The sequence below is a fragment of the Aricia agestis genome, chromosome 5 (assembly GCF_905147365.1).
Source record: "Aricia agestis chromosome 5, ilAriAges1.1, whole genome shotgun sequence".
In the NCBI taxonomy this organism is placed as follows: domain Eukaryota; kingdom Metazoa; phylum Arthropoda; class Insecta; order Lepidoptera; family Lycaenidae; genus Aricia; species Aricia agestis.
This window is the reverse complement of record NC_056410.1, coordinates 9,526,113-9,544,576: the sequence shown is the minus strand read 5'-3', so window position 1 is coordinate 9,544,576 and position 18,464 is coordinate 9,526,113. Positions and strand designations below refer to the sequence as shown.

The window sequence follows — 18,464 nt, the reverse complement described above, 5'->3', positions numbered from 1 at the left end:
ATTTCCGTCATGTGGAATTCAATAAAGAACAGCTTTTTGATCTGCTTTCGATCCGATGTCACTCAATTGATTTATCTGAAGATAAAGAGTTCAACGTCACCAAAAAAGTGCAGTTTTAAGTAATATTAGTCGGGACAGAAGTATGATTGAGCCATGCTACCATGAAGAGGCCGACACTAGAATGTTACTTCATGTTACTGACGCTATGAATCGAGGACATAAGTAATGATTCGTACTGTAGATACAAACGTTGTAGTCGTAGCAGTCTCGTGTATGCAAAAGTTGCCAGCATTAGATGAGTTGTGGATCCACATAGGTACAGGCAAAAAACATACTTATATTCCATGCCACTCTATTGCCAATGCACTCGGTACGTGTTTGAAATGCCCTTAGCACTGAAAAAGTGATAAATTCCCTCTAAAAGTTTAATGCATACTAACTAATGCATACTTAGGGAGATCGCAGACGACAGACTTTGGTGGCGTCCGCGCCGCGCCATGCCGACTATATGGGCGCCGCAGACTCGATCGCACAAAAAGTCTGTCGTCTGCGATCTCCCTTACATATTACAGGACCAGAAAGAGCCGAACTACTGCCAATTTTTCATGCTTTGACAGGATGCGATACCGTATCTTTTTTTTAATGGAAGAGGTAAAAAGAGTGCGTTTGATGCCTGGATTGCCTACCCTGAAGTAACTTGTGGGTTAAGACATTGTTGGATGGAAGAATAGAATATGTGGATAGTTACATCAAGAAATTTGTTTTGACAATGTACGACCGGTAAGTATAAAGTAGTTTGATACAGATTCAGCTTACCTATTTCAATATAAGAATTACCTACTGTAATATTTTATTTTTCAGCTCAAGCCCCTGCACTACAGTGAACGAATGCAGAAAGTATCTGTTCACAAAGAAGGACAGACAGTTGGAGAATATTCCTCCAACGGAAGCCGCTCTACACCAACACACACATCGGGCAATATGTCTATCAGGAGTTCATGTCTGGGGACAAGCCTTAGTGCCTAAGCAAGACCTTCCGAGTCCTTCTTCCTGGGGCTGGAGGATAGAAGAAAATATTTGGACTCCTGTTTGGTCTTATTTACCAGATTTGGCAAATGTGTGCCTAGAGCTCACTCGATGCAGGTGCAAGACAGGTTACAAAAACCGTTGCAACTGTAGTAAAAGAAAATTAAAATGCACAGAGTTATGTCTGTGTGCCGGCAACTGTACCCGATAATTAAATTATTTTATAAAAAAACCATTGATTCGTGTTTATTTACAAAGTAAGCATGTTTTGCAAAAAAAAAAACAACCTTAGCGCGAGCAGATGGGTGTATCTGCTCGCGCTGAGGTTGTTTTTTTTTTTGAGCATCTTTTTGTAGAAGGTGATATTTAAAAGTGTATATATTTAGAATCTGCATAAAATGCGGTATATTATAGTATTTTTTGTATGATATTTTTAAGCACTACATAAAAGTAATGAGTTCTTAAAGCAAAAATCTCCAAGTGAGATTTTCACATTTTTACGTTTTTCTTGTAAAATTGCTATGAAACTTAGTATAATTAATATCAGAAACAGATTCTACGTCTTTGGTTTATACGAAAATGATATTAATCTTACCCTAGTTACCAGGACGAGGATAGATTTTTTTTAAAGAGACCGGCCGGTGGCGGCCATCTTTTGAACCCCCCCTCTCCCCCGCTAGCCACATGTTTCGTTTTGCCCCCCGGACTGAAAATGCTTAGAATCACTTAAGGAATATATGTGATGAAGCTCATAGCTTAATACAATTTTTAAAGGTCAACTTCATAACTGCTCCCACTACTACTTTATGTTGTTCTTTAGAGTTTCGTACCCAAAGGGACCCGATGTGTGTCCGTCTGTCTGTCTCCGGGCTGTATCTCAAAAACCGCTATAGCTAGATATCTGAAATTTTCACAGATTCTGTATTTCTGTTGCCGCTATAACAAAAAATACTAAAAATTAAATAAAATTAATATTTGAGGGGGGCTACCATACAACAAACGTGAATTTTGTGGCCTTTTTTGCTCTATATAAATAATGGATACATGTAGGTAATTGAAATATTTACAAAATACTTAATAGTATTAGCACTTTAATAAATAAGAATAAAATTAAATACATATTTAAGGGAGGCACCCATACAAAAAAATTGCCTATTTTCACTCTTCAATGGTACGGAACCCTTCGTGTGCGAGTCCAACTCGCACTTGGCTTTTTTTTTTGTTACTACATTATAATATGTTTAAGATAATATTACTTATTATATACAGCTATTTCTATCGCTCTGAAAAGGAAATCAATTGTTTGCATAAAGGAAATCGAGCTTACAAAGATATCATTTTATGATTTTAAATGCACGGTTTGATAAAACGGTACGGACCAAAGAGCAAATATTGATTTTATACGTAAGATAATAGAATTTGGAAATAAAATTGTGCAGTCAGTAAAAAAAATATTCGTGTACAGCTGCGTGTCGTACCGAACAGAATTAGGGTGCGTACACACTTGGCACATGATATAAAGCATTAAAAGGAAATCGTTTGATATTAAATGTCGGCGTTCTAGTAATAATGTGATATGAAAAAAAAATGCTAAGTACTCACATACAGTTTTGCTCGATCGAGCAATAACGTCGAGAAAAACCCGCGGCTCGGGATTTCGTCCACACAATGCTGAACATTGCTCGATAGTTTTATTCTAAATTGAAATATTTAATTCCATCGAGCCGGCTCGCCGCAAAACTGACAGGTCGAAAGCTTGCAGCCTTCGAGCTGTCAGTTTTGCGGTCCACACAGTAATTATTACTCATTTGGAGTAAAACTATCGAGCAATACCGCATATGAGTACTTAGCATTAGTTGAAAAAAAAAACATGGCAGACAGCCTCCTTTTAATTCATGAAGCCCTAAGTGGCCGCATCCGGCCGCGATAACAATAGATAAGCTATTGTGTCTCGTTATTCCACGATCGATGGGTTAAAGGTGAGAAAATTTAATTAGAAAGAAATGTATCCAATATTATGACTTAAGTTACATTACAAAAGAATACGTTCATACACATAGCGATTAGCTTTTCGATTCTCTCGCGACAACGCGATGAATTGCCTTATGGCGTCTCTCACGGTATAAGCGGCCAAGTGCGAACGGTCTGTTTGATATCGGGCCGCAGCATCGGAAGTATAAACCGCTTTCGGCTAGATTGGAACTATACATTATTCAGGCGGTCCGCTCGCCGCGGCCGAGGCTTAGCGGAATATATTTTTGTGCATATTTCCACTCAAATGGCGCTGCAGGTTTGTCAAATATTTTAAATCCGCATATGGACCGGGGAGACTGAAAGAATGTGCCGGTTACAATATGCTACAGAATGGCTAGATGGTGAACTGCCTTTTCTCTCTGGTTGAAAAACGCAAATCCTTTATAGGAGCATTAAATACCTACTACATTTATTCAAATTAGACAGAAGTAATATAATTTTCTAGCTCAACACTAACTCGGTAACCGTAGGTGAATCTTGCGCGATTTATAACGAACAATACGTACAAACACAATTTCGCACACGCTGCATTAATTTAAATTCCTCTCGAGCTTCAAACTGCAGCTTTGCCGGTTTATTTTTAACACAAACTATGAACACTGAAGATAAATAAAATTATAAGTTTAGTGAGTTTTATATTAGCGCGGCGAGCGGCGAGGGCGGGAGGCGGTGTTCGCTCCCGTACTTCACTGTATTTGTGTTCGTATTTAAAGCACGCCGCCCGCACTCATTTTTCTTTAAAAACTAATAAAATGCTAATATTTTCCTTTAGTATCTGCATTCGAGTTTCGCGTATTGAAATATTTGCATTTGTTATTTCCTACCCAACTCTTTAAATGTTTTATAATGTTTATGTTTCCTCAACAGTCAATATTTAGCTTCATGATATTATTTTTATGGCTTCATGTTATATACCTAGTATGGTCTATTATCTACAAGTTCTAAGAAAATTCAAGTTTTGCCTATTGAACTTATCATACAATAGATAAATAATACAATAGACACTAACGGCCATTCCCAATATTTTATATATCTCTGGTTTTGCCCTACTAGAGATAGGAATAGCTCACAATTGACATAAAATATATGTTTCTAATGTCTATTGTGAGCTATTCCTATCTCTAGTAGGGCAAAACCAGAGATAGATCAAATATTAGGAACGGCCGTAAGTAGCTAAGTATAATCATTGTGATGTAAATTATACCGTGTTGAAGCGAAGACAGAGATATTATAATTAATACACGGCGAACGTGACGTATTCAAACGGGTTAGTTTAATTTAATCCAGTAGTTAATTATTGACGTGTGACTGTGGCGTCTCCTTTGTGCCGTAATGACATGTAATAATGTATGTGTTAGTACGTACTGTACATATTTGTTTAGCCGAAGTAAGCAGCGGCGGGATTGCTGTGTACTATCGTCAGGTAATTGTTGCAGCGACTGTTATAGGAATGAATACGTAATGACCAATTAGAATCACAAAGCGCTCGGCTGACCTCTACCACGGACAGTGGAATGTGCTATCGTAAACTGTTTTGGACACTTCATACTTTGTGTTAGAGTATGCAGAGTATTTGGCATCGTTGGCATAATTGAATTTAAACTTCTCTGCGACGAAATTAATTTATTTAAGCGTTGTTTAAGCGTGAAAAGGTAATAGACAGAAAAGACTCATTTCCGCGTTTATAACACATGTTAATGTTTTTTTTTATGATTTCCACTCGTCGCATTCAACTTAGACAGTAACAAAGACTCATGCGAGATGGAATTACCATACAAAAGTGGTTTATTGGATTGTCCGGAGACGCGGGATGGAGCGGGGCAGTCCGGTGACGCGTTGAGATGTTGGCTGTTGCATTCAAATGTGATTATACGTGGGCGCGAGCCATTTGCATCCCTTACATAATAATCGAGCATTACCATAATATGTCGTAAATACGTTTACATATATGATTATGCCGGCTGTAGTAATACAAAAGAGGCGTTGAATTTCTGTTCGTAGATTGAACTGCCGTACATGCAATCAAACTTCAGTTCAGTATGCAGTCATGCTTGTAGTCTCTACATTTTGTAACACAGGAATAATATTATGTCAAAGCTATTTTAGTATAGCCTATTAAAATGTTAGTATTTTCTAGCCAAGACATAAGACCTCTTATGTGTATTACAATCTGCAGCGTAAGATGATATGTGAGATCAATTTGGATCATATCCAACCGAGTCGACCTTGCATGAAACACTTAGCTTTCTCCGTATAACAGGAAAACCTATCGTAGCCCAAATATCTATATATTAATACGTGAAAAGCTTTGTAACCCTTTTTACGAAAAATGGGGAACCGTAGGTGCATGAAATTTCGCACAGTTATAGTTTATATGGTGAAGGAGTGCATCGAGCTAATGTTATTTTAAAATGATGCTTTTATCATATATATTTTTAACAAATAAAACGTTACACGCACTACGACACTACTACTAGGAAAAATGACAGATTTTAGAGTGACAAGCCTATACATACGAATTATACTCTTTTATTTATGGTTGAAGTCTGTTGACAAGTTGACAAATTGAAAATGGATTATTGTTTTTTTTTTATTTAATTTTAGATACTATTAGACAATGCTTAAACGGCCAGTCTGAGATCAGTTGAGTCCCAGAGACAAGAATTGAAAAAAACTATGATGAAGTCAATATTTTTTACAAAATATAGACTGTAGTAGTGCTAATGACGTTGCAAGTAAGGTCGAATTTCGACCATTGGGTGATCTCTAGTAATATCAAATAGGCATTTGGTTATCTAGATACCTGAAAATAATAAAGTTATCGTCGACCAATAAAATGGAAAAAGATTTTGTCTCATATTATAGATACTCATTTCATAAGGAACACGTACAGACCCTAAAGTATTATCACTTGGTTTTGTTACACCTTGTATATAAATAATATTTTATTTAGATTTTTCAATTTTTGATTTGATAAGAGAAGTGGTAACCTGACTAACTTCATAATATTGTGCCTTATTTTAGCAAATAAACGATTCTATTATATTCTATTCAAGTAACCTGGAAATCACGTTATTTATTATAAAGTAACGTAGAGCTAATAAATTACATAAAGTGAAAGTAATTGGTATTGAGAATGTTACTATTCAAGTTTTATTTGACTTCTTTCTTATACAGAGCTTGCCAAGAAAGTCATGGAAAATGAAACCAATCTTCCAGTTTTGGCAGCATTTATTTATTTTGGATGTTTTTACAGTTTCTGCCAAGGTTAGGGCATAGAGGCTGCCAAGGCGAGAGTCTGCGAAGGCCAAGGCGCCCACATAAACTGCAATCTGCATCTGCCGTGATCAATAATATATGGCATCGATGTCACATATTCCCTTATATTTTTTTACTCGGCATATTATAATATGCCGAATAAAATAATACGACAATAATAAAAAGATAATGTTCATTGTTGTTGCTATGTATATATAAATTTATCGTTTATTTTTAATGAGTATGTTCTCAAATGTCGCCCAAGTTATAAACACATTATTGGGTGCAGTCAAAGACTGTGATTACTTATAATTAGACATCGGATTATATGCATTTGCATACTTGCATATGCAAATACATATAATGGGGCTTTTTAGGCGATAGTGCATATTTTGGCATTTTTTCGTTGATAGTGCATATTTCGGCCATATTATGCCCTCGTTGTCTTCAAACTAGCTATCATAATACACACCGAGGCCACGAAACAGAGGTATGATAGATCAAAATCCTTCTAATATGTAGCCCACCCTTGTTTAAAGACTTCCGCAATACACCCGAAGTACAATATCTTTCTAATGAAACAAAATGTTTCTTTGTAGTTGGCCACATTTGAAAAAAAATTGAATAAAGTCGGTAATTAACTTCCATGGGCACTAAGATTGTAAGTAAGGAAAGAAGAAAAAGTCCTGGATTTAATAGAATTATAAAAATTAGTGCATTTATTATGAGCAACACCGGAAAACTCTTCCAAAAAGAATACATTTTTATAATAAGTGACATTTGATTGCGCATATTTCGGCCATTTTTTCGTGCATATTTGCATGCATATTTTGGCACTTTGATCGTGCATATAATCCGCTGTCTACTTATAATACTTATCTCAAAGCCTTTACTTTGCAAATCGTTAAACGTCTCTTGAGTGTCGAGTGCTGTTGTAGACTTGTAGTCTAGTACGCGGCAGTGAGCCGACGGCTCGGGCGTTGTGCAAGTACAAGTGTATATCACTTTCTACGGTAACCGCAGTCGGCTCATTGATGTAACGTAACCCTGTTGCCTACTGATCTAATAACCTCGCATTTGGTGCGTGAAATACCGCGATGTGCCGGCACAGCGTTTGTTTGTATACAATATACAGATAAGTACTTACGTTTTATGCTCTTTAACTAAGTAAGTAGTAAGGAACGAGTTGGTTACAATATTTCATTCCAATACCATCGTTACAAAAATGCAATTTAAAAAACTAGCGTTGTATGTTATGAGTATAATAAAACCAAATCGTCCAACCAAACTATTCTTTATTCTATTCCACCATGGACCGGACTCCAACCTGAAGGCTGTGAGTGCAATGCTGAGAGTGTTCCCCCCAAGCTCGTTCCCCAAAAAAGTGCCGGCTCACCATTCCTCCCCGCCGGACCTCCCTTTTTCTTGCCACCACCACTCTCAGTATTGCCAACTTCAAGTTAGTATTGCCAGTATATTTATTACTCTATGGTATTGCAAACATAAAATATCCATAAACACAAATATAAATATCCTTACTAAAATACAATATAACTATTTAAAATATCTATCCTTACATGAGATACATCCAAGATGTAATAAACCAAGGTCCAAATCTTGGTTTATTAGAACGTAGCATTTAAACTGTTAATAAGAAAAGCTCATTTAATTTGAACTAACCATATGTTTTTAATCCGTTATCAGTTCATATTTTGGACAGCCCTAGCTCACGCTGGAATTCGGGAGTCAAGATTTATCGGAATATCTGGAGTACGTAATCGACATGCCGATCTGCAAGTGCAAGTTGCCGACCTGGATGCTGCGCGTGTCTGGCGATCTCGGATCTCCACACTTGTATATTGGCAGATACGACGTTATAGTTGGGAATCTCCATACACGTATATTGCTAGATACGACATTATAGTCGGGGATCTTCAAACTACTGTATTGGGCACATACGACATTTCACTACGGGATTCGCATACTCGACAGATACAAAGTTTAATATGCGGATTCCCGTATTCGTCTATTGGCACATCCTACGTTATTGTCGGGGATCTCCATCTCGAATATTGGGAGATACGTCGTTATGCCGATAACGTAAATCGCTTTGTTAAGCTAATGAAGTTAGTACGTGAAACTCCGCGTCGAAATCATAAGCCAAGAAATTATTCTCGAGATGAGGTACTGAATACTTGACAGTAGATGGAGAATTAAGACTTTAAGAAGATACGGTTTTTTATTGTACATGTTCTATTAGAGAAATTGGTTTACATGCAGATAGCGGTCCTAACTCCTTCCTATACGTAATTTGGTCGGGTTTTGTCAAGCCCAGCTGAATATGTACTTCCGGATAAAGGTAGTGCCTAACGTTATTAATATGAAAACACAGTTTATTATTGATTTGTTATGCACATTGTAATTAATAACTGCAATTCAGCGAATATGCTAATTAAATTGTAATATAATAAAGGAAATTAATGTTCAAATTTAAGGTCATTCAATATAAATGATAACGAAATTAATCGACACAGTAGAATACAATGGCCAAATCAGCGGGCGACAATTAAATCAAAGTTTGTAACGAGTTGTTAAAACTACGGGGACGAGCTTTTGTGTGCCCACCGCTCATTGCCCACCGCCCACATATACATATTTATGAAGTGTTAATTTGTATTTTTAACTGACTAAAAAGTTTTTTATACCTATTGGGTGTAACAAAAAAAAGTGATAATACTCAATACATAAAGAGGACCCATACATATACTTATATGTATGGGTCCTCTTTATGTATTGAGTTCGTTGTGAAAGTAGCACTGCTGAAAGAGTAACTTTTTTTTACCTTTGTATGGAAAAAATCATGAGGGCTTGCGCCTTGCCCATACAAACCCAAAGAAATGACTTTTACAGTGAGCTCTATACAAGGGCCATGCTTCGGCACGAATGGGCCGGCTCGACCGAAGAAATACCACGGGCTCACAGAAAACCGATGTGAAATAGCGCTTACGCTGTGTTTCGCCAAGTGAGTGAGTTTACCGGAGGCCCAAACCCCTTCCCTACCCGCCCGTATTTACTTCCCTATTCCCTTCCCTACCCTCCCCTATTACCCTATTCCCTCTTAAAAGGCCGGCAACGCACCTGCAGCTCTTCTGATGCTGCGAGTGTCGATGGGCGACGGAAGTTGCTTTCCATCAGGTGACCCGTTTGCTCGTTTGCCCCCTTATTTCATTAAAAAAACACCCTATTAGTAGATATTATCACTCTATTATCTCTCTTTTCTTATAAATGATATTGAATTTACTGTAACTTCTTGGTGGAAATTCATGTTTCACAGTAATAATATACTCTTTTCTTTTCAGTTTTGTTACACCTTCTATTACTAATATATATAATATGCAAAAATGTCTCGTCTGTTACCTCTTCACGCCCAAACCGCTGCGGGCGCTGCCACGAACCAATTTTACTGCAATTTGGTTATTGAGTCCTGGGAAAGGACATAGGATAAGTACTTTTTATCTCGGAAAATGTACCGCACATTTTCAGAGGATAAAAAGTATTCTCAAGTCGCGATAGGTAAACGAATTTTTGGCGCAACCGAGTCGGGGGCGTCATCTAGTCCAATAATGTTTTGGTATTAACCAAACCAAAGAGAAAGAGTAAAAACATTTGTATGTAACATTTTGTAATATTGAGACTACCAAATTTCTATTTCTATACTTACTCATTATGAGTTGGGTAAACTTAAATCGAAATCTAATAAAGAAAAAAATTGCAAACGGCTCTATATTTAGAGACCTCTATTCGACCTTTTAAGAACATTGGGAGTTAACAGACTGAAACGAATCTATCATATCATAAAAGTTCCTTTGAAGACACTCAGTCGAATTGAAACGGAACCCACTTACGTATCGACTGTTTAGGGATGCCTCCCTAGTCAAAGTGTATGGAGGTTGACGTCAACACCTGTTGTTTATTCATCGGGGAGTCTCTCCTCCTCCTTTTTGGAAGTCGGTTAAAAAGTAGCCTAAGTTACTACTTGTTATATCAGCTATCTGCCAATAAAAGTCCCGTTAAAATCGGTCCAGCCATTTCGGAGATTAGCGGGAACAACCAGACAGACATACAGACAGGCAAAAATTTAAAAAAAAAATATTTTGGTGTATGTACCGTCTAAATATTCATATGCATGTAGAAAAAAACGGCTATTTCAATATTACAAACAGACACTCCAATTTTATTTATATGTATAGATTAGGTATAAAATATACCTATTTATATTACGAAAATCAAAATAGTTTTTAATCAGAGTTAATTTTTTACCTACCTACTACCGGTTCGCCCGGTGAAGAACCGGCGTACGAAACTCGCATGGGGCCATCTTTTACAAAAAATATGAAAAATTTCATCTTTTACAAAAAAATATGACTGCTGTTAACAACAAAAAAATATTAGTACTGTAGTGCGGCCACCTTATTTCCAAGGTTGTGTTGTCGTCTATGAAATCATTGATTTTATAATAGTCAATATTATGAAAGTAAACTAACTTCCAAGATTGCATAATATATGCATAAGCTAAAGCGTAGGTATATAGGTAGTATATACATTATAAATACCATGTTAATCCATGAGCAAATAATAATCAATTTGTATAGTGCATACTAACCAATTCAATTAAATTATTCCTATTCAGTCAGTCCGCTTTGAAGTTGGACTTCTAGAGTCGAGCGTCTCGATTTACCGTACCTACTGCGTCTCTACTCGAGTTTGTTGGTAGGTACGTAGGTACGTTTCATTGGTTTTCTTATTACATTTAGACTACAACTTAGTAATCTGCGGAAATATAGGGAGATCTTCATTTGTTAAATATTTTGAACATTAAACCAAATATTTACATGCATACCAAATAGCCAGACGAAATGGGCAATTATTAAAACGAAGTTTAAGTGGGAAACAAAGGTAGAGGCCGTTTGTCGACCAGCCACGAGAGAGAACTGAGGTCGCACCATAATTGCACATAAGGCTGCGAATATAACTCTTGTCGCAATCCACCGGGACGCGAACTGTACCTTTTGCTGGCCAGGTCAAACGGAGAGAGAGACATAGGACCTTTATTTATTATATTTGATTTATTGTACGAACAATTATTTTGCTCCGCCGATCGCTATCTCAGTATAGAAGCGAAGGGAAACAAGTGGCGACCGCTCCCCGTAACGAAGTGACGAAAAAAACCCATGCCCTCCTAATTGAATGTTGAAACCCGAAATAAAAGGATCTCCCAACAATAAAGCTCACGAGCCGCGCCGAGTGCAGACTCGTACAGCACAATAATTACACTGAACAAGCTCCAACTCCGGCTTAATTGGATTAAAGCATATAAAAGCGACTAACGGAGTTAATAAAGGCAGAGGAACGGATTTTTACATGAGCACGAATTAATTGACTCTTTTATTGGGGCGATTTCGGGGCCCTCGCCGAATAAATGAACGAAATGTTTTATGATTTATACTGAAAATTTTAAAACACGAAAATAGTTTTTCGGCGATCGGTGGTTTACAAATTTCTAAGTAGCAGAATAATATTTTTTCCCCACTCGCTTAAAATTTAAAGACTTATCTTTTTAACCCAAACTAAGAATCCAAAAATATCCGTCAATTTACTGCGCAAGGATTATAATATAATATCGTAACGAAAATTTGTTTAAAATAATATCAGCCGACGTAATTCTTAGACCCTAATCAAATGTTGAGGTAGCGAATATCTTCGCGAGAAATTTTCAAGCCGCAGTCAGTATTTAAAACGTTCCCGCCTAATCCGGGAAATACCTCGTTAAGCTGACAAGACAAAATCCTCTTACTTCACCATTAACTTTCATTTTCTGCGTCGCGGCTAATAAGCATTCAATCGGCTTTCATTAAGCCGCAGTAGACGGGGGTATCGATTTTCGGTCTAATAAACGTCTGAAAAAGGTTGCTGCGAAAGAAACCCCAGCGTTGCGATCTCTTTGTCCGTGCTGCTTCGAATAATAGGGATCGCATCGGAATCTCTTTGAAACGATCATACACCATTAATATTCAGATTACCTCGTTTCTCCAGCGGGGAAATAAATAAGTAAATACGAGCTCATATTTGAAGTTAACGACACACTAGTGACTAGACTATGTATTAACAGATTTGCAATGCGAGCCTTCTCGGAGTCGACGAGTGCACTCGAGCCTGAGTACCCGCTCAAGTGCTTAGATCGAGTTCAGATTCCAGATTTATCAAATTGTTGTCGTACGCGATTTCAATATACATAGTTATATAATTTTATTTCCTAATTAAATATGCCCCATGGAAAAGATATGTAAATTCTGTTTCATTAAGACAGCTGCTAGTTGACCGAGAATTTAGAGCAGAGCTTTGAAAGAAAACATTACGAAGAAGAAAATGTTTTGTGATGCGTGAATAGCAAAAATAAAACACATAAAACTTTTCCAAGCTCAGAAAAAGTGAGATAGACTAGATACTAAGAAAAACTTTGAAAGATAAAAATATAAATTGAAAACTCATCCTAAGAAGCGTCTTTGTCTGCAACTACAGGTTTCTTAAACTCGATCCTCCCGAGAGTTATGCCAGATGCAAGAGTGCCGTATTCAGCGTTTAATAGGTAGGGCTGATGCCAGTACGATGTTTTTCTACGCTCTCTATTGGTTTCAGACGTATAAAGGAATTTCTAATAGTAGAAAAATGTGTTTGCTTCCATTAATTGGAAGCTCCTTTTTTCCGATTCGTTCGTTTTACAAACTAATAAAAGTTGCTCGTTTGTTACGTTCGAGTTTTGTGCTCTAATGAGTATTTACTTTCCTCGTGTATTGTCTGAATTAGCTACCCGAACTTTAATGTAAGTTACTCACACCACGGTATGTTTTATGTAATATCGTAGAAATCGTCTTCGCCCGCTGACGCCGCTCACGGCTCACGTCCATCGCCAAATGGTGCGAAAAATTATGTACTTTGGATTCACTGCAAATTTCCATCACGAGAATTTCGTAAATCCATTTTGCAGGTCATCAAAAAACGTTGGTAGATTTTGTGATTATTTGTGATTATTTAACCGTGTTAGTCATTCGTCATTTCAATTAATTATTTTATTGCCTCTTTTATTAAAGAATACGAAAGGCTATTAATAAGATCATTTATTTAAAATGTCGTTACTTAACCAATCAAACACGATCTAGTCTTTACGTGTACGAGACTCATACTGGGAAACGATGCTCCAGTCCCTACTTTTTAATTAATCATTCGATCGCGGATTCTTGGAAATCTATTGTTATCGCGGGCTTCGCGGTCCACTTGGGAGTTGATAGGTTAATCGGAATAGGATATAATATCTTAGTGGAACATAAAGGGAATAAGCCTACAGAGTCGCAAATGGTCGGAGCTCGATAAACTAATGGCGAACACACATCTTCGTGTGTAGCAGTAACATGGCCGATTTAGTTTGCACAAAGCGCCAATAAATCCAGCGCCAACTTGCTAATCTAGACCAACTCCAGTGCTATCGTATAAATCGTGGGGCTCCCCCGGGGCGGTCGTGTGCCGCCTCCAATTAATATAACTTGGCCTTCATATTCCTGATCGGTGGGTACAAATTGCATAATCCGACGAGTGCTGTAATTTTATGAGGATTTCAACTTAGGCGGTGGGCCATTACGATATATTCTGCACGTAAATTGTTGAAAGGTACAATTAATGGCTATTAGAAATCGAAATCCATAGAAACAGTTTGTAGTTAAATAAATGCAAGTAGTTAACTATTAACTAGGTAGGTGCATGTATGAGAGAACAATATTTTTTAAAGATAAAGTTAACTAATGCTAAAAAAATTTACAATTTTTTGTCGTTATTCTGTGGCAAAGCACTAATGGGTTTCAAGTTACTCGCCTACAAATTGTTTGATAGTCATCCTATTTCAAAAGGCTTATGCGCTTTGACTGACGACTGTTGTTTTGTCACTACCCAAAAAATCTTTTACCTAATCATAGACATAATATATACTGTACCTAATAGTCATACAAAATGTTCGCTAAAACTTTTTACTTTTACATTAAGTATATTAATGTTCCTATATTTAATAGCATAACTTATCACCTGAAAATTTTAAGCAGCCTAATTCGTACAAAGTTTTTGTATGTTTTAAACTTTTAATAGTTTAAATCTAGTATAATATTGTATAGTTTTGATAATTTCTTTTGCATCCTATCTACGTTGGCCCATAATGGAATATATTGTCATATTCGTCTATAATTTCCCTTGAATCAAGATTGATGTGTATGTTGTTCATGCTACAGACAGCTTTGAAATTATCATTACTTGCATTTGCATTTATTTAACTACAAATAGTTTAAATAAATCCAACTTCTTCATCCTGTCTTAATCCAAAGGTGCATGCGCAGAAGGCGACGTACAGTATCATCTCACAAACGATTAACAATAGGTATTTACAACTGAATATTGAATATTATGCCACAATTAATATGGACCAAGCTGCAATTATGTTTCACCGACAATCGTGTTCCGCTATCGGAAACCCATTGCGATAATGAACATGCTACATTACAATCTATTTACTACATACCGATATTAATTAACAGTTTCTTGGTCTTTCATGTTTGAGACCAGAGACCTGCAAATGCCAAACATTCGTTGATGATCTATTTTTGGTCGTAAATAGTATAAAATGTGAATACGGCAATTAAACCTGTCATTTGAGCAACGCAAATGCCTCAATAATTATAGTATGATCTAACAATTCATCATTACAAACGAGATTTTTCGCTTCTTATGTAGAGCATACACTATAAGACACAAATTAAAGAGTTGAAGATTGTCATAACAAACAACATTTACTTCGTCTTTAAATATGACGTAAATAGTTATCAATGTCATCCCGAAGGCGAGCTAAAAAAAGGGTTCCATCACATATCATATCCACTACAATTAAAGCAACCCCTCAGATGATACAAAATAATGAATAGTATTGACTCCTGGCTCCAGCACTAACATTATGCTTTTGTTCTCAGGGCTGTCGCTGACGCCGTTCGTGAAGCACTGGCAGCCGGCGGTGTACGAGCCGGCGCCGGGCCCCCGCAGCCGCCGCTCCACGCTGTCCAGACCACCCTCCCCCGCCCCCCCCTCGCCGCTGAAGTTCCACTTTAGAGCACACAACAGGTAAGTCGATGATGGTTCGCGCGCGGGCTCTAAGGAAGTGTTATGAGGTCGCGCGGCTGTGTCTGACAAGCAACACCTGCACTCTTCCCTGTAAAGCAGGGGCTCCCAAATTTATTTTGTCTACTGCCCACTTTGAAAGCAAATTATGTTTTAGCGCCCCGTTGTTTCAATTTAAAAAGCATCCCGATGAAATACATCACCCCCAAGCCTCTATAAAACACCCCCATTTTTTTCTGGGTCCCACACCGTTTAGACCTTCAGCGCCTACAGGGGGGCGATATCGCCTACTTTGGGAAAGACTGCTGTAAAGTTTCCGTTGCGTATTAATTCCATCGCGCGCTGTGTATGTGTCCTAAACTGGTGCTAAGTTTTCATAATGTAACGTACCCTAGATGAAAAAAAATTTAAGCATTGTTTATTAGACATAATATGAATGAAATACTTCAACTCAATGAATAACTCGTTGCTTTAACTATTGTATAAAACCGTTCCAAAGTGTTTAAATCTTGGGGAATTCTCTGCGAAATTAACCATCAAAATGTATTCATAACTAACGTAAATGCCTCGGGCGTACACACGTATATTTATAGTATAAATGGAAATAGTTTACGAGAAGCTCGCGCGAACCTCAATCTATCCTTTACATGCTCGAGTTGATAAAACCCTTGTCTCCCCGCGTCATAATTGGCATATTGTATGTTGATGAAGCCGTGTTACATTGATGGGTATTGTGTGTTGTGTATTAGCGATGTTGTTCAGACGCAAAGGCTTCACGTCAGACGAGCACCAGGCATAAATATTAAATCTCTACTGACGGTAATAATGCACGTTCTCATTTTTCTACTCTCGCGTAGGTGATACGGATAACCGTATCACCTACGCGAGAGTTACACAAGTATAGAAGGCAATAATGCCTTCTATACTTTGTTATTTAGATTCTAACGCTTTATAATGGAACTTTACGACAGTAATCGTTGACCAAACAGTAGAAAATTAGAAAAATAATGTTTGCAATTGTACGAACTACGAAGCAATGTAAAACTTTGCATTCAAAAATAAAGCCTTTTGAATTTTAATTACTTACATTTCCAAGAGAATATATGGGACAACAGAGTGCAGGACTCGGCCCCAGAGCGTGTAGTGTTACCTTGTGTAACTTTTAAATTAAAGTGGAGCATTTAAATTTTGCACGTGCGCTGCCTTTATTAAATTTTTCATAAAATTTTTGGTATGAAAATCTTGTAACTTCGTGTTTTGTAAGAAGCCAGTGAGAAGTGACACTTCTATTAGTATAATGCTCTCGATGGGTCAATAGGGGAATAAATAGAAAGAACAACGACGTACAAGAGACTAACTAATCCATTTGTGAAGGTTTACGGGGCAGTTAGGGCTCGCTGCGGTCCTCCATTCCTTTAATTAAACCTTTCGAATCACTCCGATACAGCGCGCCTGTATATTTCGCTGATTAAAACTACTGCTGCTCGTTACTTTTAATAAATTATAAGTATCATTAGCTTATTATTCTATTTGATAGTATTATATTAAAAATTTACAAGCTTCATCTCCCATAGATAAAGATTTTGAATTAATCTACTTCTATTGTTTCCGTACCTATATCCTCACTTCCTTGTTACATTCTGACATAAGTTTTGTAGTATTTGCCTATGAAATTATTTTTAATATCTGCTGAACCGATTGGGCTAATTTTAGTTTTATTAATAAGCCCAGGGAAGGTATTAAAAGGAAATTGAACAAAGTTCACAATGTCGTCTAGTAATTAATTACTATGAGCTATTCCACCAAAAACATTTCTTGTAAAATGTTGCCTCGACGACCACAATAAGGTTTACCCTGTGAAAAAGATATGCGATCTCATGTAAAGCCAAGCTTCTGAATGTACACGGCCTAAGTCTACTTAACCTCACTTAAACAAATTCTACATACCAGTATGGTTGGTTGTCATGTATGGTTTCGCCGTTTCGCTACCGTCGCGGAGGTGATTCAAAAATTTAGTTTCTGATCTGCAGGCGTAGCAAGGTCACCATAGAAACGGTTTCTTTTTACGGAAGACAAAGTGACAGTTAGACAATGTGACAGTTAGACTACAACTACAAAGTGACAGTTAGACAATGGAAATCCGCCACTTTGTCTGTCAGTATGTCGATTCTTCCGTAGAAAGAAACCGTTTCCGTTTCTATGGTGACCATGCTACGCCTGCTGAAGTTAGTAACGAAACAGCCGAGCCATACATTTAGTTACTGTCTACAGTCCCGTGTAAACTTTCATGTCCTAATTCATAAAATTAGTGAAAATCTCATATAAACCTCCACCCATCATTTTAAGGGATGGGGGATGAAAGTTATAAGTTTATGAATTTTTTTCTTGGTTGGTTACTTAGATCACATACTAAATTTCAGCTTTCTAGCGCTTCAGGAAGTAGCCAAACATTTTGATAATCATCAGTGTGTCAATGAGTCAGCATATATTTTAGATATCAATAAAATCTAAAGTATTGGAGCTATTCAATTGAGACTTTGTATGTTTTATTAGTATATTACTGACATCATATTCTGAGAATATGAACTACCTATACATCGGAAACCAACTCTATGAGGGTTCAAAAAAACGACTAAACACTTCGAGAAAAGATAGGTAGCGCCCTTGCGCTTCGCTTGGCTCGTCTCGGCGGGAGCACTACCGTCTACCGTGCACACAGGTCTATTGATTTGTAAAAAAAAATTTTTTGCCATAAATTACAATTGTACCTAAAGTATATCAATAAAATCATAATATAATATATTATATATAATATAACCAATACACCTGCTCATCTGAAATAGATGTGATTCAAAAATTTCATTAAACTAGAGATCGCCCAATGGTCGAAATTCGACCTTAAATTTAATTATCTTCTTCTTTTGGCTCCCCGCTTAAAA

At 37.1% G+C, this 18,464-nt stretch overlaps 1 protein-coding gene across 1 annotated transcript in view; it reads left to right on the top strand.

Annotated features, from left to right (window-relative positions):
• The window catches only part of LOC121726859, a 125,332-nt gene that overhangs the window by 76,398 nt on the left and 30,470 nt on the right, over positions 1 to 18,464 (top strand). The window contains exon 2 of the mRNA XM_042114471.1: positions 15,381 to 15,528. Within this exon, the coding sequence (XP_041970405.1) occupies positions 15,381 to 15,528 (148 nt within the window). The remainder of the gene's footprint in view (positions 1 to 15,380; positions 15,529 to 18,464) is intronic.